Below are 27,227 nucleotides of genomic sequence, written 5' to 3'. Positions count from 1 at the left end.
ACGGTATAAGAATTATAAGTATGTAAAATATATAGTCTATAATATATAGTCCATAATACAGTATATAATGATGATACATTTATGAACGTTACTCCAATGGACGATTAAAAATTTCTCCGCACCCGAAGAGTTCGAATTGACCAGCCATTGCCGGGATTCAAACCAGGGGAACCATTTAGAGAGGCAAAAGCTCTATTCCCTAAGCCACCACGGCCCTTCAAAGCGAATCATATTTCTGTTGAAATAGAAGCATGGTATCTGGTAATCAAGTTTAAGATTTACGACTACATGGTTCAACTTGATGGCCCTATGTTAAGAGTGCTTCTAATTTGAGTGATATTCAGATTCGAGACAGTACAACACCATTCTAACAAAATTATTACTATTTAGCTGTTTGCATTTACATTCTTGCGAAAATTGGCATATTATTTAACCATATGACGTCAGTACTATCATAATAGGGTGCAAATTTGCTGAACCCTTTATAAGATGTGAAAGTAAATCATGTTTTGGTTCAAATCGAGCATAGCATCTTGTTTATAAGTTTACGAGTTAAAATTTCATGGTTCAATTTTCCCTCATATTAGTGTTTCATCAGATTTGAACGATATTTCAATTCAGCACTTTTTCAACATTGTTCTACTAAAATTATCACTATTTAGTTTTATTAAATATTATTGTACAATTTATAGAGCGATACAATGTATACATAACAGAAGGAATTTCTACTTATTTTAGAATAAATCGAAGTTCACTACAAATTATTTCACAGAGTTCGCTATTCCTCCAAATCGCATTCCTACGCTCATACTTTGTCGCCATCAATCTATTTTCTCCCTTTTCCGTGGAAACATGCTTCCCTCGAAAGGGTAATTCAACATTTCCTCCCCCAGAAGAAGTGCAACCTACCAAATAAATTCGCCGTCCCAACTTATATTCTTTTCCTCTTTCAGAGACTACGAGAAAACTACGAGAGGTAGTGAATATTTCAGTGCCCACTCATTCTCAAACCCCAAGGCGTTATGGGTCATTACTTGTTCTCCCTCCGAGATTATGATGAACATTTTGTATGACAACGCATTTACATTTGCATGGCTAAATTGAAGCTTTTTGCAAATTCGTGATATTGGAAAAGGTTTTGAAACATTTGTACTATAATTCTTGATGCATATTATGCCTTTCTTATTTGTGTGCAATATCATTGGAAGATTTGAAGGCTATTGTTGAAATGATAATAAGATTTAACTGAATGGTTGGAATGATGTTTACATTTCCAGACCGTTGATGAGAAAATAATGATGAATTCTAAAGCGGCATGGAGATCTTCATTATTTTGAAAGAAATGCTATTATGTACGAACATTAGGTTAAACATCGGAGAAAATACTTTGAATTTTTAATAAAACTCATTCTTATAGCTTGAGCCAGCTTAGTATCCGAAAGAAAAACTATTACTTGAGAAGAAAGATCTTTAGAGTATTGAACTCCTATTTAATGATTTAGCATGTGAAAAAGAAGATAATTTTGAGCCGTTAAAGAAGAGCAGTGTTTTTATAAATTAATGTTTCAAAAATATTTGTAACTTAAATAAACATTCGATAATTCGTTTATCAGTCTACTATATGCTAGAATCAGTCAGAACTACCTACTTTTGAATGAAAAAAATATAATATTTTTTTCAGTAACCTCTACACTGTTAAAATTTTTATTCTGAAAACACGGTAAAATAACCCTGTAGCAGTCTGTCCATTCAGTTAACCATAAAAGTTATGGAAAACAAAATATTTACAGTCACGGTCTTGAAACCCTTTGCAACTAGTATAATTAAGAAACCACTAATGCAAAACTATAAAAATTTTTAGCGATTTAGTACGAGCATGGTTTCAAAACTGTAAAAACATTTAACTATTTAACTAGACATTTTGACTACTCTTTTCGTTAGGTAATAAGCAGTAGAGTCAGGTAGTGGTTGAATTGTGTTTTATCAAATGAACCGTGGAATGTGGTTTAACTAATTTATTTGGTTTTTTCACCAATCGTAAGAGATGAGAAATCTAAACTTTTTTGTGTTAAGCAGCTTTAATGTGCTGCCATCTTTACGTGAATGAGAGTATAGTATTCTAATAGTCCAGGAGTTGGGCAAATTGACAAAGTACAATTGAGTACAAATTGGGGAGTACAGGACACTGGAGACTTTTCATATGTTGAAGGGAATGAAGGAAATATTGTAGTGCCATCGCTGGGTTTCAAAGCCTCATTCTGTGGGTCATTAGATTGTCAAATTATCCTTTCGGCTATAATATATACCCGGTGACTAGGAACTAAGTGGCTTCAATAAGTGGACCTAATTGATGCGATAAAATTCTGGTTATTTAACCGTATTAGGTGAAAGCAGTTAATAAATGATTTTCTCATTTGATTTACTATCTCATTTATGGTTTGTTGGCTGTTTAGTTTGAATATGGTAAAATAACAATCAAATAAATTTTTATGTAACCATTTTCCTAAGAAATTTTCGAATAATGTATAATATTATACTAATTCATGTAATAAAATATTTTACGAAAAAAAGGCATTTTGTTTGCTTATGCTGTCTACTTCAACATCCATACATTTCTTTTATGATTTCGTTAATATGTAATGGTGAACGTAAATTATTTTACTTCATTCACACTTACACAAAATAAGACAACAAAATGGAGGCTTTATTGTTGGGACAAATTTGCTGGGTTACCACTGCAATATTATTAGCAAAGCTTTTAATTTCTATTTAATTTTCAGTTTCAATAAACACTCAATATGTTTCTTACCGATTAATTTATTTAAAAATAGTACGTAAACTTAACTCCTTACTGTGTCATGAAATTTTGATTTCATTAACTTTGAAGGCACACGTTGTTTGGGCACAATCATGCCCAAAGGTTAGGAAAAAGTAAACGTATAACTTACTTACAGTATGTAATTTGGGGAAAAAAATAATAAGTTATCATAAAGTGTAATATTTAAACATGTAGTACTTATAAGTTCAGAAAGGCAGTAAAAAATAGCCCAAGCTACCTTTGAGAGTAGCAGTAAAGGTTAATTAATTATGGTAATATTTAATGCCATACTCGGTACCTACTATGCTATGTTAATAGTTTTTTATGCCCTCCCGAAGCAGATAAACACGAAATATACTTATCATAAAATGATTTGAAATAAGCACGTAAAATTGCCAACGAAAAAAGGAAAAATAAATGTGAGAAACAAAACTAGAAAGCCTCAGTAGCCATCTAATAGTCCAGGATAGTATTTATTACTTACTATTACTTTTTAAGAGTAAAAAGATGAACAGAACAAAAAATACATTCCAAGTGATATAGCACATTATGTAGATGATACATATGCCAGTTCTCGCGAATCCGAGAAATCATCAATTGTTTCACATTGTACAAAAGTTAAATTTCGATAATGCTAAAATTATTCCCGCCCCCACCCCAATCACTTCAGTTCATCTTGATGCTCAGGAACCTTGTTTTATTCATATAAATGCTGATTTTCTTGTTAATGACATTAGTTCCTCCACACCAATGCGTAGATATGCATTTTACCCTAATTTGCTCCGCCCGGCTACTGTGATTTTTCGTGTTCTGCTTTTCTCCTTTTTTCTCTTTCGGCTATTGTGGTTTTTCTAGTTTCGTTTCTCACCTTTAATTTCCCATTTTTCGTTGGCAACCAAACGTTTTTATTTCAAATCATTTTTGTTTCCTCACATTCAAGTCTGGCAAGTGTGGAAAATTTGTGCCTATTTCCTAAGAGTTAGAAACTTGTAGACTATTATTTCTTATTTGTGTTTCTTTAAAGATAATTACATTTTCAATCAGGTAACTCTCTTACTTTTTATCATAAACACATCATTAAAATTTAGAAATATTTTTGAATTAACGATTTTTTTCGTTTTTAAATTAATTACTGATTTTTTTTCGAAAAATAAGCATATTTCATTTATCATTTTAAACTAAAGGGTTAGATAAGTTTGAAGATAATTCTTGAATAACTAAGAGTTATAACTTATCGATATAGCAATAAACTTGAATTTGATATTTTGATGCTCCTTGTAAAGAAACCAACTTTTTGTACAGAAATAAACTAAATAGTTTTATAGTTTGATTATTAAGTTATCTTAGAGCTTTAATAGTGAAGAAAAAAATTAAAATAAATAGTTTATTGAAGTTTAGCCCAAATCATTTATTTAGCAATAGCCCATAAAAGATTTTGCGTGAATAGTTTTGCGTCAATGGTAGCTAGTATAATTCAAAACGTTGATTTTTTTAATGTATATATAAATCATTCTATTTAATCTTGCCAACAACATTACTATTACTTTTTAATCTTTGAAATCATTCTAATCCTTTGCTGTTTTTTTTAGTAGTTGCATTTTTGTGAGAATCAAAATACACCATTTCAAATTTTTATACTTTTAGGAGTGTTTTGCAATCACGTTTTAAATTCCATATAAGGAAATAAATTATTTTAGTAAAACTTTTCCCCACTGTCATCAAAAATGTCGTAAATTCTATTTATTTTCTTTAAAATGAAAAACTACTGAGAAGCTTTTTCAACATAAAATGCACGATAGCTTTCTCAGAATCCTGAAAAAATAATCAATAGCAACGTGGAATGCTCTTTATTTTCCGAATATATAAATGTGCATAAAAGCTTTCAGAACGCCGTGAACTGGAAAAAGTAACTTATACATCAATGTTTCAATATTTATTGTCTTAATATTTGTAATTAGAAGTAATAATGATGGATTATGATTGGAAATCGATAATTAAAGCCTCATGTTTAGTTTTACTTTAAAATAGTCAGTGATCTCTCACTTATGCACCACCTCTTTTATGCACCTTTTTCATTTATACGACGGTTTTTATAGGACCCAGTACATTAGATAGGAAAATAATGATTAACATCCTTCATTTATGCGTCGCTCTAAAAATAAATTTTTCAATTATGCGCCGAAATTTTAGGCTAGCATTTTAATTTTTTAATCCTTTAAATATTTTTTCTTTTTAAAAAAATGTTTTAAATTAAAAATGAAGCAAATGAGCAATCCTTGTTACAGATAAAACGAAATATTTCTTGTTAGATCCTATTGAATTTTCTTCCCCCTGTGACATTTTCCTTTTTGCTGTTTCTGGAAAGACATTTTTTCTAAAATTTTGAATAGGGTGTCTTATCTGTTACACCAACAACAATGAAAGCCCATTCATCTTTTAGAAAATGACCATTCCTCTTGTCCAGAGGTTAGTTTTACTCCCATGCTGTTTTCTAGAAAAAGAAGACACCTGGAATACGAAAGATGAAAGAGACCGCGATCACTTTCTTGCAGTCAGAAGGACATTATGAGTACATAAAAGGAGGTGATCTGTTTAGTGAGGGAAATACTTGAACAACTTATTGTGCAGCATATTATGACGTCAAGTACTTCTCTTGATGTTTCACCCCCTCCCATAAAACTCAAATTTTTTGTAAAGAACTGTTCATTTTCATCTAACTAAAACTTGTGAATGATGAGAACGAGGTGGATGATACTGACGAGATGATAAAGTTCCTCCAAATCACACAGTAGTATTGAAAGCTGTAGACACTATTCCTGACTATTTACAATTTAATTTTGCTTCTGAAACTCCCCCTTATCCCATTGATATGAACTGGAAAAAACTGTTTTTGAATAACGTCGGCAAAAACAAATACAAACATGTATTAGGAATATTTTGTAAGAAAATAAATTGTCTTAAGGTATGTTAAATTTTATCTTTGTATAATTATAGTAAATACCAAAACAGTATAAATATTAACATTAAATCTTTAGAAACATATTTATTCATATTGTCACTGCAATTTACGTTGCGTTTTAGAATTTTGAAGTTTTTCACTTATGCGCCTCTTTCACTTATGCGCTTTTTTCTCTTGGCCCCTTACACCGGTGCATAAGTGAGAGTTCACTGTATTTTAAGAAAAGAAAGAAATTCACCTTTTTTACGTGGCGAAAATAGTCGTAGTTTTCATGTAACAAAAACTGTCCCAGCTAATTGTAAAATATTTTAAAAACAACCTTGTTTAAGTTATTGTTTGCAGATAAGAGAAATCAGACTACACTTTTATTGTAGAAACTGTTGCATGGATAAAGAGTTATAAGTATTAGAAACTGAACTATCATAAATTATAACTGTTACTGTTTCAAATTTTACTGGGTTTTTATAGTTGTTATAACTGTTTCGAAATAAGCTCAAATACACAAAAAAAAATAAACCTTACAAATTGCGATATTAAAAAAAAAATTATATTTATGCAATATTCCAAAATCTAAAATATCTTACCTTTACGAATACATTGTTTTTATATTTACTTTCCTTAAATGTTAATAAAATTCTAAAAGTTTGATGATTTCTATTAAGCGTTACAGGATCATCCAAATTTTTTCATCTGGGTTCCCTTTTCTCCCCAATTGGTGCCAATTTGATATTACCATACTTAAAAAAATACATTCAAGCTTTTAAAACTACTTTAGATCAACTACTTTAGATAATCTATAAATAGCTTCAAAGTGTGAAATAAAATCTTGCTTAGTTTAGTAAGTTTTTTTTTTCTGAAAAAGTAGACTTAGATCTAAAATGACTCGTTCAATGAGAAAATACTCAGAGATTTGGCTTCTGCTTTGTGGATGTTTTAATTTTCTAATTAACGTATATCCAGTGACGTACATAAATCGCTAATCGATTTTTTTCATATAATTTAAATACATAATTTTTTGTAGCCTTTTGTTGTTTTTGATTTGAAACAGATACGGAAAATATTATTATAGAGTCCTACGGTCAGATGTATAAAATGAGGAAAAACAACTGGTAAAATTACATAGAGAATGGTAATGCCATTTCTAGTAAAAAAAAAAGCCTTGAAGTAATTTTAAGACACCCATATGTTATTAGGAATAACAATGGGCAAAAATGATTAAAATTTTAAATTACAATTTTAAGGTAAGCCTATCATAAAAACTGCAATTATAAATTACTTAATTGATACAAGGAGGAAAAAAATCTGGTAAAAAATAACCAAACTGTATGATTATGGCATTTCTGGTAAGATGAATCATAATTCTGGTAAATAAAATCAAAATATATGATATTTAAACCGTTTATTTGTTAATTCTTCTGTTCAATTTGTTTTCAAAATTATAGTTCTCATTATCAAAATTCTAGTAAAAACTTACAAACTGAAAAGTAAATTTAACTGAATTTATGGCTGTTATGCCACGCTCTGAGGTATCCTGATAAAAATACCAAATTTTACCACATTTACTAAATTTTATCACTTATTATAAAATCGTATTTTATTATTAATTTTAACAAAATTATAAACAAAGCGCTTCGCTAAAAATTGTCAAGCTTCTTGTTGTTCGCGTTGCAAGAAACACTGTAAATTTTGCCATCTATTGGTAGTTTTGACCATACTTTCTTCTCTGTGCATGAATAAATTTTAAATAAAATTTAAGAAAAACAAACTTGCACGCATTATTCTTGGGACTCAAAACTTTTGTTCTTATAATTTTTTGGTATTCCCTTTACTATCGGAAGTAAAAAAATGAATAAAAAATAAATAAAATAAAATAACCAGCGATTTAAAAAGAACTATGCCTTCTCTTTATGATTTTCGTAATTAATTTTAAAACTTCAGAACGAATTTATCATTTAGTATCCCTTAACAGATTGCAACTAATCGTATTTCTCTGTCTCCTTTTGCTTAATTTTTATTATTTTGTTACATCATGGGTTAGGTCATTTAAGCAATATATCGTAAGTACACATTGCAAATAATCAATTTAATCCTTGCTCTTGTTTACAGTTTTAGAAAGTCAAAGCTCATTCGGGGGTACAATATAACACAATAAAGAAAATCACATTTTAATTTTTAAAGAGATTTGGCGTTAGAAATGTTTTTTTCATAGCTCCTTTTTTTCTAATAAAATGGGATTTTAGTCAAAATAGAATATAGTAATCGGGATATAAAGCATTTATTAACACTACTGAACATTTCCATTTAAAATCACCAACAACTTTACTTAATTCACTTTTTAAAGGAGGAAAGTTAAACCATAAATTCAATTTTTTTATGTTTCAAAAACTTAAAATAAAGATATTTTATTCTAATTTGGGATTATACAGTTTTTTTATGCTTTGTAAGATTATTTTATTGAAAAATTCAGGTAGCCTAGTTTGAGAAAACAAATATTTAGGTCAAAGATATCTTTTACAATAATTTTCTATTCAAAACTCCGTAACGAAAAAAAAATGAGTTGGGAGAAAAACTATTTTTCGAACTTTTATCTTCTTGAAATTCAGTTTGAATCATAGTTTATCCCTTTCTTTCAAGAGATCAAGAAAAATGATACATTTTAAATTCAAAGAAAATGATAGAAATTCGAGGATGGTTAACATCTAAAGCGTTTGGAATGTGGTTCAAAAACCATAATGCCATGGGACAAATCTAGTATCATAAATCATCCGGAGCACTTGTGAAAAATGAATCGGACATTTTTCCATTTTCTGATATTTATAAAATGAATTTTGTTTTCCTTCTTTTGAGTTTGTTGAAAATAGTGTTTGAATTTTATTCTTTGATACTTTTGACATTTTAAATGCATTTTAAGTATAAATCCATTACTTAATACAAATGTTTAAAAGATGAACAATTTCAAGGAGTATTTGTAAAAATTTATTTTTGCTTTACTGAAAATAAAATAATGTAATGGATGTAATATAATAATTTTAAAAGGGACTATGTTTTCTATGAAATGACAGTTCCACAATATTTTAAACGAGTTTTCCTAAGTAATGTTTAAGGATCCAAATTAAATTTTAAGTTGTTTTGAAGGTGGAAAAATGCAAAAAATGGTATATTAAAAATTTGTAAAACTTTATATGTAGAAACGAGGCTGCCATCAGAGTAGGTAAGAATTATTTGTTTATTGTTTACTATCTCACAAATGGCGTTTAATATAAAAATGTGTTTTGTTAGCATTTTCCTTGACATTTAACATTTTCTAGAAACCCAATTTATCATACAGCTCAGCAAGTCGGACATTTTGGCTATCCATCACTAAAGATAAAAGATCTCTAATATATACTTTAATTTATAAATTCGTCCGTCCGATGCGAGACTTATGATAAGAAATAGATGAACCCTCTCTATAACCTTCAAATAGGTTTCTTTGGAAGGTGGATAGCTCTCAAGGCCTGGTTTCTTAGGACAGGACGCCGTCAGCTGGAAATCAGCGCTAACCTCTGATTGGTCCATTTGTGAGTTGGATAGTATACGTCATCGAACGCTTATCTTGAACTTCAATTGCCGTCCAACTCAACTGCAGTTGGATTACAGCGTGACGTTAACCACAGAAGCAATGGCGGACAACATCCAACAGCACATTGAAATCAGCCAAGATTTTGATTTTGACATTAAACACAGCTTCTTCATTAAACATAGCACTCTTCATTTAGCTCAGCTATAATGTGTTTTTTCTTGAACAAAGTCATTATTTGTTCTCTAAAACACTGGTCGACAATAACAAAATCAATACAAATTCAAAATAAATATTTGTTTACGTTATTAACGCATGCGCAATGAGAGATAATGTCTGCGTTGGACCGACTGCTCACGCTGAGCTAACAAAAAAGTATTTTTTTGGCGTCAGATCTACGTCAACTTTCCGCTGACGCCCAGATAAGGCGTTAGTTCTAAGAAACCAGGCCTTGAGCTAACAAACCAGTATTTTGTTGGCGTCAGCGTGACGTTGACGTCCCGCTGACGCCCAGATAAGGCGCTTGTCCTAAGAAACCAGACCTTTAAAGATATTTCTCGCTTCGTATTTGGCGTAGCAGACGCCAAAAAATATTGAAATTTGTCTTCCTCCTTCAATCCACCATCGTTATGTAGGTGGGAAAACTGTCCTAAAATGACACTGAAAGTTTTGGAACAACCTCACATTCTTTTAAGACTAACTTAAAAAGTTTTAAATTCGCGTCAACTTGTGAATGAATATCGCATAATTTGGAGACTGATTCTTTCTGAACAAATGAATCACAAAATACTTTCACTTCAATAAATGAGTGGATCCTAGAATAGCTCACCACTTGGTTTTTTTTTTTAAAAATCTCGCTAAGCAAGTTTTTTAAATCTCGCTAAACTAGATTTCCGGAAGATATTTCGGGGAGATTATTTTGAACGCGATTTATTATATTTATTATTAACGTTACTTTTATTTTCATTTTATTCTTATCTTTTGCGGTTAGAATCACAGTTATTATTTCATTTTTGAAAGTTATTTCATCTATCACAGTTATTATTTCATTTTTTATTTTATTTTTTGAACTGTACCGGTTGAAAATGTTTAAGTAAGTTATTTTTTATTCTATTAAAAAATATTTTAATAAATTTCTAATAATCAAAAAGCAGCGTTTATCTCAGTAACAATCGCCAACTTAGAGAGATTTCGAAAAGTTACAAGTAGGTGGGCTCTTCTAGGATTTTACCTAATAAATTCGTATCTATACGATTCAGTTAAATCAAATTATTTTTCAGAAATATCAGTTAGTTGACTTATTTGAGAGTCTAAGTCAAACAACCTAGTTGACATATCAACTTCCTTATTACAAATAGTTAGAATTTCCTTACTTTGGATTTCCTCGGATTATTCTAACAAAACAAATTGCAAGCTGTAGTATAAGTACGACGGAGCCGTGTTCTTACTTTCTTCAGATCGTCCAAGTCATAATCCTTGTTATTTGCAACAATTTTGTTTTCTTCCATTTTGATATGAAATTCCAAAGTTTTAACGAACACTAATCGTCTTATTCGAAGTACAATATTTTTAAACGATGTCCCAGAATTTTTTTCATGCCCTGGACGCCATGTTACATTTGACGAACGAGACCTCCTTATGATGTAAGAGGTGAAATTCATTAGTTTAAGACAGGCCGACTTATCATCTATTTTTGATCCAAAGAGCTAACATAAGCACAATACTAACATAACGTTAACTTGCGAACTTTTTTGCTCCAATATTGCTTGATAGGTCAGCTCTGATAGTATAGGAGCCTTAGTTTAAGACATATGCAAATCAATTCTCATATTTTGATCATCAACAGACAACAAACATCTTTTATTTTCTAATATTTTACTATTCAGCTGCCAGATACAATTGGCTATTTATTGAGTAGATAATCATAACAAGTACGATTAAAATGTATCAAATCAATTCAACAATTATCATATGTTGTGATGAAAAGTTTAATACAAATTCACCACAATACCCATTTTCTCTAATGAAAAATTCTCCATAACACAAAAGAACTAAGTGTGAACATCCAAGAAGCAAAAATTAAATCCACTCTCACTTTTGTAATATGAAATTATACTTATATAGTTGTTGAGTACGGCAAGAAATATACCCTATTTCTTCCACTCCTATATTTTATTAAACAAAAATTCTTAAAAGAAAATACAAAATTGCAACATATTTCTAAAAACATAAACTCGAGTTCCATTGTATAAGTCAAAAGTTGGGAGAATCCTTTCTGCCCCAAAGTCACAGGTGTGCCTCGCTCAAAGTTTTCCCCCCTCCCTTTATAATCACAGGTTCGGAGTTGACGCTAATCCATCGCACTTGACATTATCTTTCTTTCCATAGGGGTTGATAGTCATGATGCGTTTATCTTTGATTGGCGCCATTTCGTTAATATTTATTATTTACAAAATGTTATGATTTTACAAAACAAGAATAAAATTCAGAATTTTTAAAGACTGCTTTCTTTTGCGCGACGTTATTTTTAAAAATTTATTTTTTGTAATTCGTTTAAAAACTTATTTATTGTTTTCGTTAATATTTATTATTTACAAAATGTTATGATTTCACAAAACAATAATAAAATTCATAATTTTTAAAGACTGCTTTTTTTCCGCGAGGTTATTTTTAAAAATTTATTAATTGTAATTAAAATATCAGTATTGTAGAGTTATTTCGTAATATTTTTAATCCCCTTTGCTCACAGTATTTTATGAAACATAAAGTAAAATAAATATGAAATTTCTTGAGACATTTTTTAGAGTGTGTTTATTATTAAAATTTATTTATTGATTATTTACAGCAATATTAGTAAATTAGTGTAATTTAATGCAGCCACATGCTAGGAACTAAACCGGACGAGAAACAGCATTCTTTTTGTCACTAATTTTTTAATATTAATTTATTAGCAATTTAATTCTAAATAGGTTGTCCCATAATTGCGAGATCACTTTTTTTTTTTTAGAATTCTTGACTAGGTAGAAAAATTACACATAGGTAGTCTTGAAGTAACATTTTAAAAAAGAAAGATTGACGCAATCTATTAATTACAGTAAATGTAGCATAAAAATATTTAAAAGCAATTCCTTTTTAACATATTTTAAAGGTGTTCGCTTTAGTTCCATACCATTTTTCACTTGAAATAATAAAATTGTATATTAATTATTTAATTCTGCTGTGATGAATCAGGATAATCTTTTATGAATCTTAATCAGCTTCTTAAATATTTACCTTTTGTCAAAAATTTTAAAACTAGCGAAGAGTGGAGTTTATGAAAAAAAATTATTTTGAATGTTTCTGAAATATAGATAGAACAGTTGTGTTCATCAAGGCACTATCATTTCATAACAAATAAATCAGCTATGAAATAAAACTAAGGAAATTTAAATACACACTACCGTGCAATAATAGATAAGACACTATCAGTTTTTCACCTTTTTTTTGTGGAATTTCTCACAAAATACCTAGAAGATTATTTTATGAATTTCAAGAGTGTAATAAATTTTAAAAACTTCAGAGGTGATCTAAGGGGCCGGCAATAAATTATGAGCGAAAACAAGTATTATAGCATCTTATTTCAGAAAATGTAACAATAAATTTATTAACTCAAAGGACACTTTGTTATTATTTGTAAGAAGTACATAAAATTTCGTAAGCTTATACTATGAAAATATGGACATTTTTATAGAATAAATAAATAAAAACTTTTGATTGCCATACGATTTTTTCCTAAAACAGGAAAAATACTCAATAAAATAAAAGTTTTATTAGCAATTTTTCATTAACAAGCATGTTAAAATTAGACCAAAAAAAAAAAAAAAAAAAACAAATCCTTTAAAATACGTTTTTAAAGTAGTTCTTTCCCACCTGCGCTGAAACAAATATTTTTTCCTAATTTTGCAGTATAATTTTTTGAAGATATTCAAATTTTTTTTCCCACGAGCTGCTAACTACAATTCCCGACAAAATTTTGAAAACAATTCTTTCTACGCTCATATCTTGCGCAATTTTAAACGATTTACTTTCTGTTCAATTTTAAAATTATCTTGTAATTAATTAAAAATTTCTTCAAAACTTTTATTTCATTTCATCCAATATTTTTAAGCTATAGCAAAAAACAGCTACAAAATAATCCTCAAATTAGGACAGTGTATGTTCTACATTTACATAGCTGTAAGAGGACCAATTGTATTCGATCTTGAAAGAGTGAAAAATTCTTTGGATTGGATTGAAATATTACCTATGATATAAGAAAACTTAAGTTTATATTCAATTCAATGCTACTAACCTCGATTTCCGATAGACAATTCTTCGTGTAGGGGAATTTATTTATATTATGCTGGATATAACCTATATACTATTCAATAAATATATACTATATACACTAAACAGCCTAGAGGAGAGAAAAAAAATTGTAAAATTCGATAAATTTTTATTTTTTGGCACTTTGAAAATTCTATATTCGATATAATATCCATAGCAATTTATAATAAAAGATGTTTACAAGAATGTAACGGCAATTTTAAAAAAAGTTATGATACATTTAACAAAAGCAGGAATTAAAACTTTAGTTTTTCGAATGATACTGAATCTAATTTTATCAAAAAATCCTTACTTTATTAACAAAATTAGTTTATCTGAAACAACTCAATAAAATATTAGTACAGTAACATATTTGCAAGTTTCTCTAAAGTAGTATAGTACATATTAAGTTTTAATAAATAGCCGAATTCCTGTAGCCGAATAGCCGAGTTTTAATAAATAGTCGAATTTGCCGAATAGATTTTTCCTTATTATTTAAAGTCTTACTTTTTTATAAATTGATTACAAGAAATCAATTTCAATTTTAGAAGTAAGTGAAAATTTATCAATTTGTTCTAAAATGAATGTGTCAAACAGAACTATTTTATTTCGTCTGAACTTTAGACTGATTCTAGATCTTGGAGTTCTATAGTTATTAAGGTTTATGCCATTAAACTATTTTTAAAAGAAACTAAATTGAGACGCACAAAATTCTTATGCGGCTTTCACATTTATGCACGAGCGTTTATTTATTGTTTTCTCACAATCACAAAGGACGCTCGTCATTTCTTCATAATTTAAAGCTGATTGACCTAAAACCCTACGAAGAAGTTTTTTAACCATCTGCACCATTCTTTCCCAAAATCCTCCCCACCATGGGGAGGCAGGAGGATTAAAGTTCCATTGAATCCTATTCACAGATGCTTCAATTTCGATCATTTTCCAATCTAACGATTTAAATAGGTTGTTAGCTCCTGTAAAATTGGTGCCATTATCGCTATAAATAACTTTCGGTCTTCCTCGTCTGGCTATAAATCGTCGTAAACCAAGCAAAAAACTTTGTGTTGATTGAGAAGTTATCAATTCCAAATGGATGGCTCTGTAGACAGCACATGTAAATATAATTATCCATGCTTTGCATTTTTCTCTAAGCATCAAAGGTCCCGCCAAATCTATTCCTGTTATTTCAAACACCAATGCATCTTTGACTCTGTTTTCAGGTAACACTCCTGGATTGCATTCGATCCTCGTAGTTTGGTGTCTTTTACATCTCACGCAACGAGCTAAAACTTTGCGAATACGAGATCGCGTCTTACGAGATCTTATAATCCAGAATCGTTCTCTTAATTTAGACATCAATATCTGAATCCCCGCATGGCACACACTTTTGTGCATGTAAAAAATCATTAATTCCACAAGTTTATGCGTGCTTGGCAGCAGTATAGGACTGATAAAGCTTTCAAGATCTTTTCTTTCAGTTAACTTGGTGCTTACTCTTAAGATACCTTCTTCGTCTTTGAAGACGCATAAAGATTTTAATCTTGAGATATCTTCGTCATTAAATGACTTTTGCTGAATCTGCTTCATTAATATCTTTTCAGCCTCATTCAATTCGTACAATTTCAGCTCGCCAATCTCTCGTTCAGTTCTTGTTTTCTGAGCATTTTTTAGGAATCTTAGAATCCATGCCGTCATTCTTAAAATTTTTAAGTAACTCGAAAAATATGCTAGCATCCATGAATTTTCAGTGTTCTCGCAGGTAAGAGTTGCCACAACGGTTTTTCTCTGCTCTAAGTATATTTCCTCTTCATTTTCTATTGGGGTTGAATTAGGCCACTCTTCTTTAGACTTGGACAACCAAAGTGCTATCTTCATCTTGCATCTTCTATTTCATCTTGCGATTCATTTCTAAGAAAAATGGCAGTTGCGTACGAATATTTTGAAGCGTCAGCAAAAACATGCAAACTACTGGAACTTCTATTAACTGCTGTTGCTTGGCGAGGAATTCTTACTGATGATAATAAAGGTAAATCCTCAAGCCAAACTAAGAATTCCTTTTTCAAATCTTCTGTTAATTCGGTATCCCAACTTAGTTTTTCTTGCCAACTTTTTTGCAGAATCAATTTTGGTATCAATGTGACTGGACAACTAAATCCAATTGGATCAAATATTCTTTGAGCCACAGATAACACTGTACGCCGTGTGATTGGCATATCTTTCATCTTCATTTTTGGTACATCACAAAACAAGGAATCTTCTCGTTTGTTCCACAGTAATCCAAGTACTTTAGTTACTTCCTCTTTTTCTTCATCTTCATCATTATGTATTTTCGTATGCTCCCAGCATCTTAAGTCAAATTTTCCTTTGCCCATTATTTCGGTCGATTTATTGATGAAGTTCCGCAATTCCTCTTCAGTATTCACAGAAGTGACACAATTATCCACATAAAAGGAATATAATAACTTCTTGGCAATTTCAGAGTCAAACTGTCTCAAATGAAATTTGATAACTGCTCCAAGCAGAAACGGACTGCAGTTTACCCCGAACACTACACGACAATGTCTGAAAAGTTTTATTTCTGTTTTATTATCATCCTTCCACCACAAGAAACGTAAGTAGTCACGATCTTTATCATTTACTGAAATTTGAAGAAAGGCACCTTTTATATCGGAAATTACCCCGATGCTGTTTTCTCTAAATTTTAGAATTATCAATGGTATCAGTTCCAGCAAATTTGGCCCCTTGGCTAAGCAATCATTTAATGAAAAAGATCCTCTCTGTTTGGCAGATGCATCAAAAACGGGTCTCACCGGAGTTGTTAAGCTGTTTTTAAAAACTGCTCGGTGAGGAAGGTAATGTGCACTATTGCCTTTAAGTTGTTCAGGGACTTCTTCTATAACACCTTCCTTACACCAATTTTCAAAAATTGCATTGTAGTCGAAAAATTTATTAGCTTCGTTAAGTTTTGTTGTAGTTGATAGTAATCTTTTTTCGGCTACTTTTCTATTGTCAGGCAAGATGTTGGCTTCTTTGATCCATGGCAAATGAATTTCATACCGTCCTTCAGAATTCAATTTAACTGTTCTTTCGAAGTGCACTTGGACTGCGTCCTCTATTTCCTTTTGATCTTTTATTTCACATGCATCTGTTATACCTATTGCTTCAAGCTTTCAAATGCTTTCAAATGTCAGTGGTCTGAGTTAATAGAGAAATCAAAACATTCGAAAGATTGGCGTCAATTACTGAGGGTTTCATTTTCCCCATAATGACCCATCCTAAATAAGTCTCTACTGCAGTTAAAACACACGCCAAATTGCACACTTTCCCAGTGTAAAGTTTTCCTGCTTCATCGGCTCCAATTAATAACTCAATAGGCTGTCGATGATTCCCAATATCACTAAGTGAGATGCCCTTCAGTACCATTTCCTGCATCCAAGGTCCATCATGAAGTCGTGGAACAAAACTGCAAATTTTATGTTGATCCAAAACATGCATATTACAACTATAACTATTTTTCAAATCGGTAACTTTAATAGAAAAAAGATTATGAATTTCGCTGCTTGATTTTGACCCTCCAAATAAGCTATGAATCAATGTTTGAGTATCAATTTGGCGAAATTTCAGTTCCTCAACAGTGCTCTTCAGAATATATGAGCGTTGAGAGCCAGTGTCAATTAATGCTCTTATAGCACGTTTTCCTTCTTTACTCTCAATATTTACCATTAAAGTTTGAAGGAATATCTCTCCAGAACAGCAAGAATTCGCAAGTATTACATTTTGGCATTCACTCGAATCAATTACTTTTTCATTTTTTACTTCGTGCTTGTTTGGCGATAATTCTGCACACATGATCGACCAATGTCTCTTAGCACAAATTAGACATTTAACACTTGATTTGCAATATTTTGCTTTATGTCCAAACTTAAGACATATAAAGCAAGCTTTCTTCGTCTTAATTAGTTCTTGCTTCTGATGGTAAGCCAATTTGGCTGCCGTAAAACAATCTTTACTCTCGTGGTTTTTGTCGCAAAATACACACCTTTTATCTACCACAGTCATCGAGCTTTTACTTCCAGAAAATAACTCATTTGCTGTCGGTATAAATATATCAGCTTCAGTCTTCTTTTCTTTCTTAGTACCAGCAGCAATAAATTTGAATCCAGTTCTCACTAAAGAAATTCGTTGTTCTCCTTCCCCTTCGTTTCTCAGAAACAATAGCAGTTGCTTCAATTTTTCACAATACGTATTTTCTTGAACCTTTGTTGTTGAATAACTCCTTAACCAAACTCTTAAAATCTCTTCAGGAATGCACGATTCAACCAAAGGGAATAACATTGCTGCGTATTTGTCACTGGTCATACCTATTGACTCTAAAGAACGAAGGTAGGATTCCAATTTATCGTATAAATGAGTTACATTTATTCTTCTCGGTTGTTCTGTGGCATTTTTAATAACTAGACTCAATAATTCTCTGACATAAAATTCAATTAATAATTCTTCACCACCAAATCTATTTTTTAAGCATTCAATAACTTTATCATAATTGTCAGCAGTGGCGGGGAAACTCTCCACGATTTCTCTAGCTCTGGAACCAACTACGGTTGCTTGATATAAATAATGGAATTTATCTTCTTTTTCCATTTCTAGGTCATCGTGGATACGCTTAAACTGATTCCAGAATGTAAGCCAATCCTTAATGTCACCTCCGAATTGTTTCAATTCAATCTTGGGTAACTTTAATTTTCGTCTGCTTAGCTTTGGCGACGAACTAAAGGAAGCCAAGGAAGGTTCAACTTTTTTATTGAAATAGTCTGCAATTTTTACGCGAGCGAGATCCATTTTTTCATTATACTCTTCTGTACTTGTATGTTCCATTTCAAATTCTTCATCAGTTTCAAACTTTTTTTCTAGTACTTTTGAATCGAAATCATTTAATATTCCATAGAGTCGTTCTAACGTGGCACTTTTAAATTTTAATACTTCATCATCTGGTAACTCTTTATTTAATTCTTCAAATAAAGTATTAAACGTTTTGGTAAAGGAAGCTCCAGTAGCTCTGCGTTTTCTTAATATTGCATCCATTCCTTTATTTAGGTACTACTCATTAGTATGCATTTATTGAAATGTAAACGTTAGCAAAGTATGTACCTTTGGCGGTAAAAGTAGGTTTTGACAGTCAAATTCAAGGAAAATAGATTTATTTCGAAGCCTTTTGAATAACTTTTGACTTCCGAGGCAAAGGTCATCTCCAAGTATTTATGTCTGTACAGTAAGTGTGGAAGAAGTTAAAAAAGAAATAACTGTAATGACGTATATATTTTGCATATAATTATACTTTTAAAACGTGTTTCCATAAAACTAAATAATTTATAATCAACAGCAATTGAAATTTAAAAAAAATAATGTAAGGAAAAGCAAAGTTATTTTAAAAGTGGTTCTAATTCGTTCAAGAGAAACGTTGCAAATCGTCAAATTATTATTGAAAAAAATATGCTTATAATCGTTTAAGGGAACCATAGAAAATCGCCATACTAACAATTAACGTTGGTGACGCTTAATTAACTGTGGTAGCACTCACTACTGCTATTATGGTAATTGGTGTAATTTTAATAAGGGATTCTACCACAGATTTTCTCTATTGGAATTACTTCAAAAAAATTTTTTTCAATGGTATTAATATTTTAATAAATTAGAATTTAAAAAATTTCTTCACTCGACTAATTATAAAATGTTTTAAACCTTGTATTAAAAGGTCAGACAGAAAATAGTCAGTTATAAAATTCTTATTAACGTTTGATAAAAAAAAATTCTGCTTGTTTTTTAAATTTTGGCTTTTGCTTCCTTACGCTGATATTTCACACAAAACTCAAATGTTGCAGGATATGTACCGAACATACTAATGTAGGTACAAATTATTAGTGTGATAGATTTGTTAATTATTAAATCTACACCACTGCTGAGTAGTTTTAATACAGATACTGCTCCTCGAAAGGGATATGTACCAGAGAAAATTTTTTAATAATGGTAAATTTTGACTATCATAGATTAGCTTCGTGCAATAGCGTCATGCTAAGTCTTGCAGAATTCAGTTAGTCTCTATTTCGATTGGATTTAGTCCAAAAAGTTTATTTTACTCAATTTTTTAATTTTAAACCAAATAATAATATATAAATAAATAATTGTTATTACTTTTACTTCATTAGTTGTGTCGGGATATGCTTTTCAGTTTTCGTAATGTTGCTCACCAGTACTAGATACTTAAAAAAATTTCAGTCAGCTAGATAATAAAAAAAAACATTAATTTTTAAACAAATAATATTTTAAAAAATAAAAATATTTAGAAAGCTTAAAAGTTAAGATAGCAGCTTAAAAAGCTTCTTTCCAAAATCCTTTCCAGTTTATTTTTTTTTTATTTTAAGTGACAAATCACTTAAAATTAGTAGCATTATTTGCTGTTTTTCTAATGAATAGAAAACGGGAAAATGCAGGTTAAGAAAAGGAAATAAAAGACTTGATCCCAAAAACTCTTCATTTTCAGTGTCATTTATCACCACCTCAATTCCTACCTGCTCTGTATTTTTTTTCCAGTCTGCTTTTTCAACTTTGGTTTTGCACACTTCGTAGATTGAAGTTAGAGGAAAAGAGTGATAAAATGTGTCTTAGCTTGATTAGAAACTCTCTTGCAACAGATGGTTCAACTTTCTGATTAAAATGTAATTTTAAACTTGAGAGATATCTTTTTTTTGACCTCTTACCATTTTCTTTTAAAGTGAACAAGTTACTTTACTTGAAAGAACTCTTTTGAAATGCGTATTTTTATGTATGAAAATATAAGAATGGTAAATAATTTCAAAATTTAAATTTAAATTTTTATAAAATATTTTTGTTTAAAATTTATTTCGATAAAAAGTTATCTCATGATAAATATTATTGTCTCGTTAGTAGATATTTAGAGCATAAGTTTAATTTTATTTTATGCTAACTGAATACCCGTTTGCAGGCACGGAGTAAACAAAAAACTAGCAATAAATCAGTACTGAACAGCACTATGAAATTATGCGCAAAACTTAACAAATACCAAGATAATTAATAAAGCTAAAATAAACCCAATTTTTCAATTTATTATTATTTTTTCCCTTACCTTATTATATTAACGTTGATATAGTTATTATATTAAGCAAAACCCATTTTTAGTAGTTTTTGCCATCGAAATGTTGATTAACTATATTTAGTATCTTTTAAAATGATGTTATTGCTCGAAGCCAACTCATACTAATGAAAATGTCCCAAAATTAATCTATTTTTGTTCTGGTATTTATTCCTTTCGACGGTCAATTGTAAATAAACTGACTTTTTTTCCACCTTATATTTAGTATCTTTTATCTATTAAAACTGCAGTATTTATCATCAAAGTATTTATTATTAATACTTTACTGCAGTATTTATTATTAAAACTGCAATATCTAGTAAAACTGCTGTATTAAACTATGCAAAACCCAGAAAACTTAGTATATATTAAAACTGCACCGCATTAGTTCAGTTTTAATATACTAATTTACTAAATATACTAATTTAATCAACATTATTTGGTATGGTTTAAAATTGCACAAAATTATCTTGACACCAAAAGTGCCTATTACCGAAATTAATTTAACACCATTGGCGGTGATAATAGTATGGCGAATTTTTAATGTTCTTCCTGAATGATGCAATACCATTTTTTCATTAATTTTGCTTTCCAGTACACAGCTTATTTTTCATTTCAGTTAGTGCCTATTACCAAAATTAATTAAGCATCATTGATAACAATAATAGCATGTCAATCTTTTACGCTTTACTGACATAAATAAAAATTAGCTCCCTAGTAGTTGGTCTTTTAATACATAGTTTGAAGATGTATTTAAATTAGTACCTTGTATCTATTAATTTTTGTTTAAAAATCATTGGAGACAGAAAGAAAAAGAGTATGGTAAGTTTTTCTTTTCTATTAGACTTATTAGTACCATTTCTTTTATAATGTTTTTTAATACATAGTACATTTTTGTGCATTTTTTATTCCAGTTAGTAACTTTTGCGAAAATTAATCAATCATCATTGTCCCCAATAATAGTCTAACGATTTTTTTTATAATTCACTTAAAGGATGTAGTACTATTTCTCAATTAATACTGCTTTTCAGTACAAAACTTATTATTTCATCTCAAATACCGTTGATTTCAAAATTATTATTTCTTAATAATTTAACTGTTACTATTTTACTATTGGGACCATACTTCCCTAGTTGCGGCTATTCTCTATGTTTTAAGGGTCAAAAAACCGAATCTATTGGATAAAGTTGTGTTTATTCAGAGAAAGTACTTTTTTGTCTCTGATTTAGTAACTTATTAAGATATTTTCTGCTCTAATTAATTAGCATATTTGAGGTCACCTCCTCGAACCATTAAGATTCAGTTCTAGAACGTGTAGATTCGATCATTGGACCGAAAATTATCTAGGATGGTTTTTTATTTTGCGACTTTACAATCTACTTTGTAAAATAGTTAATAACTTTACATTTAAATGAATATATTCATATTTAAATATTCAGTTGGAACATTCAGTGAACCAGAATGTCAGGTTTTATCATACCAGGGCTTTAAACCATTCATTAGGAAAAAACTTAAATATTTTTTTTAAATTAATATTAATAACCTTCCTTATTGATAAGCAACTCTTATATTTTTTTAGAAATCATAATAATAGTTTTATTTTAAAAAAATATTAGAATTTTTTAAAAATAAAACTACAAAAAGGTATTTGAAAACTAGTAATTAGCGTGTGTCAAGTTAAGAAAAGAATTCTTGTACAAAAGAAACATTCAATAATAAACTTAAAACCAGAAGTACGAAAAATTCAAAAACAACACAAATGTCTGCAGGAACAAGTACCAAAATCAGATGAAAAAAATTAGTTCTTTAATTTTTTAATCTTTTAAAGGAAATTATTTTGTGACAGTGTATAAAAAAACTTTAAATGAAACAAACAAAATTTTTTTTTATAAATGGAATTCTTAATTGAATACTCGGAAATAGAGAAATGGGAGTTCCTCTTATAATTATATATTATTTTATCACAGACGTTGAATGTAACTCCTGTATCAAGAAATTTACTCACATGTATTTTTATGTGTATGTGTTTTTATATAAACGTGTATGTTTTCTTTACGTTAGCGTGTTTTTTATGTGTACGTGTTTTGTACGAATACGTTGTGAAATTTTTTTCTAAACTGCATAAATCTCCTTACTTGGAGAAGAAAACAGAAAAAGCCTCTTACAGTTCGCCCGAGAGAAAGGTTTCAACCTAGGAACCGCTTTCCACGGAGGATATTGACGTCATAATTGTGATGGTTTCGAACACGAATCAACCAATCATCATCGAAACTGAAACCAGGTTTACGCCAATAGAAATGCAATTTTATATCTCTCATCCATTTAATTTTCACAGTTGCGTGAGTTATTAAAGTGAAATATATTTAATTTTATATTTATAAAATATATTTGGCACTTGGCACTTTTATTAACGTTGCTCTAGATTAGCACTGTGGGCTATTGAGAATGAACTGAAAAGCAACCCTGATGATATTTCAGAGACTACATTCCTACCTCACAGCCCATTGTTACAGAAAGGAAACATTCGCTAGCCACCATCTATCCACATATCGAGATTTTGACCTGATTCAGAGCATGATCAATTTCCGATTAAGTACCCCTAGAGATATTGAATTGTTATGGGAACTAGAAGGACTTTGTGATCTCGACAGATCTAGCATGAATCAGCCACCATTTTGTGCACAAGGAGTCTTCGACAGGCGGGAATAGAGCTCACAACCTCTCGGATATTAGCCGTACATTCTACCAGCCAGAAGCTTTTGACCTTGAAATATATTTAAAATATTATTAAAGTTTAATATAAAGTTTTTCAAATAACTGCCTGACGATTTTAGAAAAATTATAAAGCACTCTTCAAGTATTGAAATATTAGAAAAAAATAACAAGCAAAGAAAAAAAATTTTACAACGTAATATATTGTTGTTGTTGTCGGTTATCTCCCACTAGATCATTACTTGACCATTATTACCCATTATACACCATACTCCCACTAGATCATTATTTGACCATAATTAGACATGGTCTACCTCCGTCAGACCAGATCTGAGAAGGTGTTGACATTCAAAAAATCATATGCAGAGAACAGAAGATGAATGAATTTTGTCCTATATGAGTTCCAAACAGGCACATTTCGTCACTTTGAAACTAAGCCGTAGTAACTTAAAAAAATTTAAACCCTTTTAGAAAAACAACGTGTTATCTTTATAAGTTCCATAAAATTAATTTTGAGAGCAGATAAATCGTTATCGCATTGGCGCGATTCGCCATCCTTAAAAGTTAGAAATCGGTCTCCTGAAAAACTTGTTTTTTTTCTTCAGTCACCACGGTTTAGTTTCAAAGCAACCATTTGTGTTCAGATGAAACCTGGTGTTGGTGGCACTTGCGGAAAAGTGGATATATTTTTATAGCCTCAGAAAGACTTTTCGATTATAAGAATGGGTCAAGGCTAGACATCTGGCCTACTACCCCGATATCAATACTGAGTAAGAAATATCAACCAGTCCATCTTAATTTAAGATTGTTTCTTTGAGAAAAGTTCAAGATATGTTAGCTCTGAAGAAGCGGGGGAGAGACAACAGACTGCTCTTTCAAGACTGTCAGCCAAGTCATTCCATGGAAATTCACGTTGGAAGGAAGTAATTAGATGTGTATTATACTGAAATTAAATGAGTTTCAGTTCATGCATGGGGATACAAGTTTTGTCCCCCATTCGGGTCCAGTTATTGAAGTGTTGCATTGAGCTGCTATCTGCCAGCATCCAAAGGTTATCGTAATTGTTTTTTCTCAGAATACTCTCAAAACCTTAATCTGTTGCAAGAAGTTCGCTTCTGAAAATAGAACAAAACTCAGGGTTATGTTGACATAGGTAATCTAAATCTTCAGGAGTTTCAATGAAAATTCCACTTCCTGCTTGATTGCCAATTTTGCTTCCGTCAGTACGAGTTTAAAGTTCCGTTTGGGAAATTTATTAATAACTTCCAACGGCAATTGTCTATGATGTTGTGGCAGAAAATCCCTTTTCTTAGCAGAAGCAGGGAGATTGTAGAGAAAGAAGACACCTAAAAAATCCTCCGAAAGATTCGGGTAACATTGAAGGAAACATTATGGCTCAACATTATCAGCGAGGAGATGATGAGTGGCAATTTCACTAAACGGGCTGTTTTTATTAAGTCAAGTATTTTAGTGTATTGCTTTTTTGACCAAAGTTGGTGGGTTAGTTTTAATAATTGACGAGGATATCCTGTCTTCTGATTTGAAGAGGCTGCAAGTCAACCTCTAAAAGAGCAATTTCAGTAAGGCATCAGCTCTTTAATCCAGTGATAATACGATCTGCACTTATTTAAATTTGTTCTAATTTTTTTAAGTTGGTAAAAGAGAGGCACAACAATAAATTGGGAAACTATATTAAAGTATAAGTATAATTAGTTTCAGATAAATAGATTTAAAGGTAGTCGCATCACAATTTACCAGATGTTGAAGCATTTTCTAGGCTTGAAAATAATATTTTTGATATTTTTGGTACTTGTAAATTCTAAATCCAGGATATAACCCAAAAATTTTCGATGAATCTCATAAGAAGCTCATAACTAAATCTATAACTAAACTTGTAACTAAAACTTATGTTAGCAATTTAAACTTATGACCAAGATAGTTATTTTTTATAATTTAGTGAGCATTAACTGTTTCGTGTTTGCAAAATAATAATCAATTTAATTTTTTTCACTTAAAAGTAAAAAAAAAGAGTACTTTGTCAACAGGAAACTAAATGAAAAATTCGAAAAATTAATTTTGTATTAAAACAATGAATGCTTACTTATTAAGATGAAAGGTTCACTTTCTTTTCTTAAAACAAACTGCCACAAGCTTTTATTCCACTAAGTACTTCTTATTTTATTTTTAAACTGCTTTAATGAATAAAAAGTAAAGTCATTAATTATCAAAATATTTTTAAATGGGGTGAGGAAAAAAATCGTGAAAGATTGCATTATTAATTTTCCTTACCGCGGAAGAAGCTATTTCATCTATTTCTTATCATAACTAAATATTTTTCTAATCTATGTGCGCAAATTTTTTTAAATAAATTAAAAAAAAAATAATGGAAAATAAATTAATTAATTTGTTTTTCTAGCAAAAAAAATGTTTAAAAGTTTCATGAAATAAAGTTGTATTTTTGCTTTTTCTGCATGCTGTTTTCTAAAGAGAATAATTTAGAAAAAAAAAGCTGTGAAAATACTTTTTACCGAAAAGTAGTGAACACTGTTTAATTAAAACAATTTATAACTAAAATCCACTAATTTATGATCTTTTTCAGAAAAAAAAACATGAAAGTCAAAAATTTTCTTACTAATTTCTTTATTTTATTTATGCAATTTAACAACATTAATATGGCAATAATATTGTGTTGAAACACGAAATGTTGTGTTCACTGCTTATTTGCCATATTTTTCTTTTTCCAAATAAAATAAAAGAAAAGTAACGTGAATTATAAATACTCACCAAATCATATTTCCTCTAAAAACAAAATAGGACATAATTATTTTTTGTTAAATTTATTTTAATTGCTTAACAGAATTCTTTCAATTATTATTAAGAGGTAGTCTTTCAAGAGTCATTCTGGGTTGGATACCTGACATTTTTAATTTTGTTGAAATTTTCAAAAAATGTTCTAAACCTTTTAAGTGCTTTTTTGCGAATTTTTTTTTTTTTTTTTACAGATTTAAGGTTTAAAATTGGAGATACTCTAGAGTTTTGAGAAAAATACATAAATTTACGCATGGCTGATGTATCTTCAGAAATACTACAGCTATTTGCATTGTTGTAAAAATGATAGAAATATAGTTTAACGGCGGCAATCAAACACATTTTAATGTCTTCAGGCTTCGCTTTCCTCGTTAATAATTTGTCAAATTTTCAAAGCGTTCCTGTTTTTCAGCTTCATCATATATTAATTTCCGATTCCTAATTTCTTATATTTTTTTAAGGATTCTAAATTTGTACAAGTTAGAATTCTATTCAGTTTTTCTTACCATACGATAACTAAACCTTTTTGAAATCATTTTACGATTATTCTTAATACTTGTATTTACTTAACTGCATTAATTTTATGGTTCTGAACTTCTTATAAATAAAATCATGAATCGACTTTATTGTGAAAATTATACTCTACTGGGTTAGGATGTTACTTTAGATATAATTTTAAGTAAAGTTGTTAAGTTGCCAGATACTTTCATAGGTATGAGCCACTGTAGTTTTTATTGCTTCCACTCTTAAATCTGGTTTCAATAATACTTTTAAAATAAAGACATCGCTAGATTTTTCTCCACGAGGAAATCCAGTGCTTCGACAGCTCAGAGAATAGATCACTCGCTTCCCAATGAGGTGTCCCAAGTTCGAATCCCAG

General features: G+C 30.1%; 2 protein-coding genes across 2 annotated transcripts; both read right to left on the bottom strand.

The window, feature by feature from the left end:
* Positions 1 to 14,394: 14,394 nt before the first annotated feature.
* LOC147816301 (uncharacterized) lies at positions 14,395 to 15,555 on the bottom strand. The gene has a single exon (XM_087156865.1). The coding sequence runs from the start codon at positions 15,553 to 15,555 to the stop codon at positions 14,395 to 14,397; it is 1,161 nt and encodes a 386-aa protein (XP_087012991.1).
* Positions 15,552 to 18,762, bottom strand: LOC139424844 (uncharacterized). Its single transcript, XM_087156833.1, has 3 exons — positions 18,246 to 18,762; positions 16,924 to 18,134; positions 15,552 to 16,847 (listed from the first exon to the last, which is right to left on the bottom strand). The coding sequence occupies exons 1-3, from the start codon at positions 18,760 to 18,762 to the stop codon at positions 15,552 to 15,554; spliced, it is 3,024 nt and encodes a 1,007-aa protein (XP_087012959.1).
* Between the last annotated feature and the right edge of the window lie 8,465 nt (positions 18,763 to 27,227).

The sequence above is a fragment of the Parasteatoda tepidariorum genome, chromosome 1 (genome assembly GCF_982258835.1).
Source record: "Parasteatoda tepidariorum strain Cologne lab strain chromosome 1, Ptep-v5.0, whole genome shotgun sequence".
NCBI classification, from domain to species: Eukaryota; Metazoa; Arthropoda; class Arachnida; order Araneae; family Theridiidae; genus Parasteatoda; species Parasteatoda tepidariorum.
Note: the sequence above shows the minus strand (reverse complement) of the source record. Positions and strands in the feature narration are given on the sequence as shown.

Bases quoted from the DNA above. Each gene is read 5' to 3' on its own strand.
- LOC147816301 (XM_087156865.1), bottom strand. From the start codon at position 15,555: ATGAAGATAGCACTTTGGTTGTCCAAGTCTAAAGAAGAGTGGCCTAAT.
- LOC139424844 (XM_087156833.1), bottom strand. From the start codon at position 18,762: ATGGATGCAATATTAAGAAAACGCAGAGCTACTGGAGCTTCCTTTACC. The intron at 18,135-18,245 runs GTTTCCCCGCCA...TATTGAGTCTAG, and splicing joins AGCTAGAGAAATCGTGGAGA to TTATTAAAAATGCCACAGAA. The intron at 16,848-16,923 runs GTAATTGACGCC...AGCATTTGAAAG, and splicing joins TGGGGAAAATGAAACCCTCA to CTTGAAGCAATAGGTATAAC.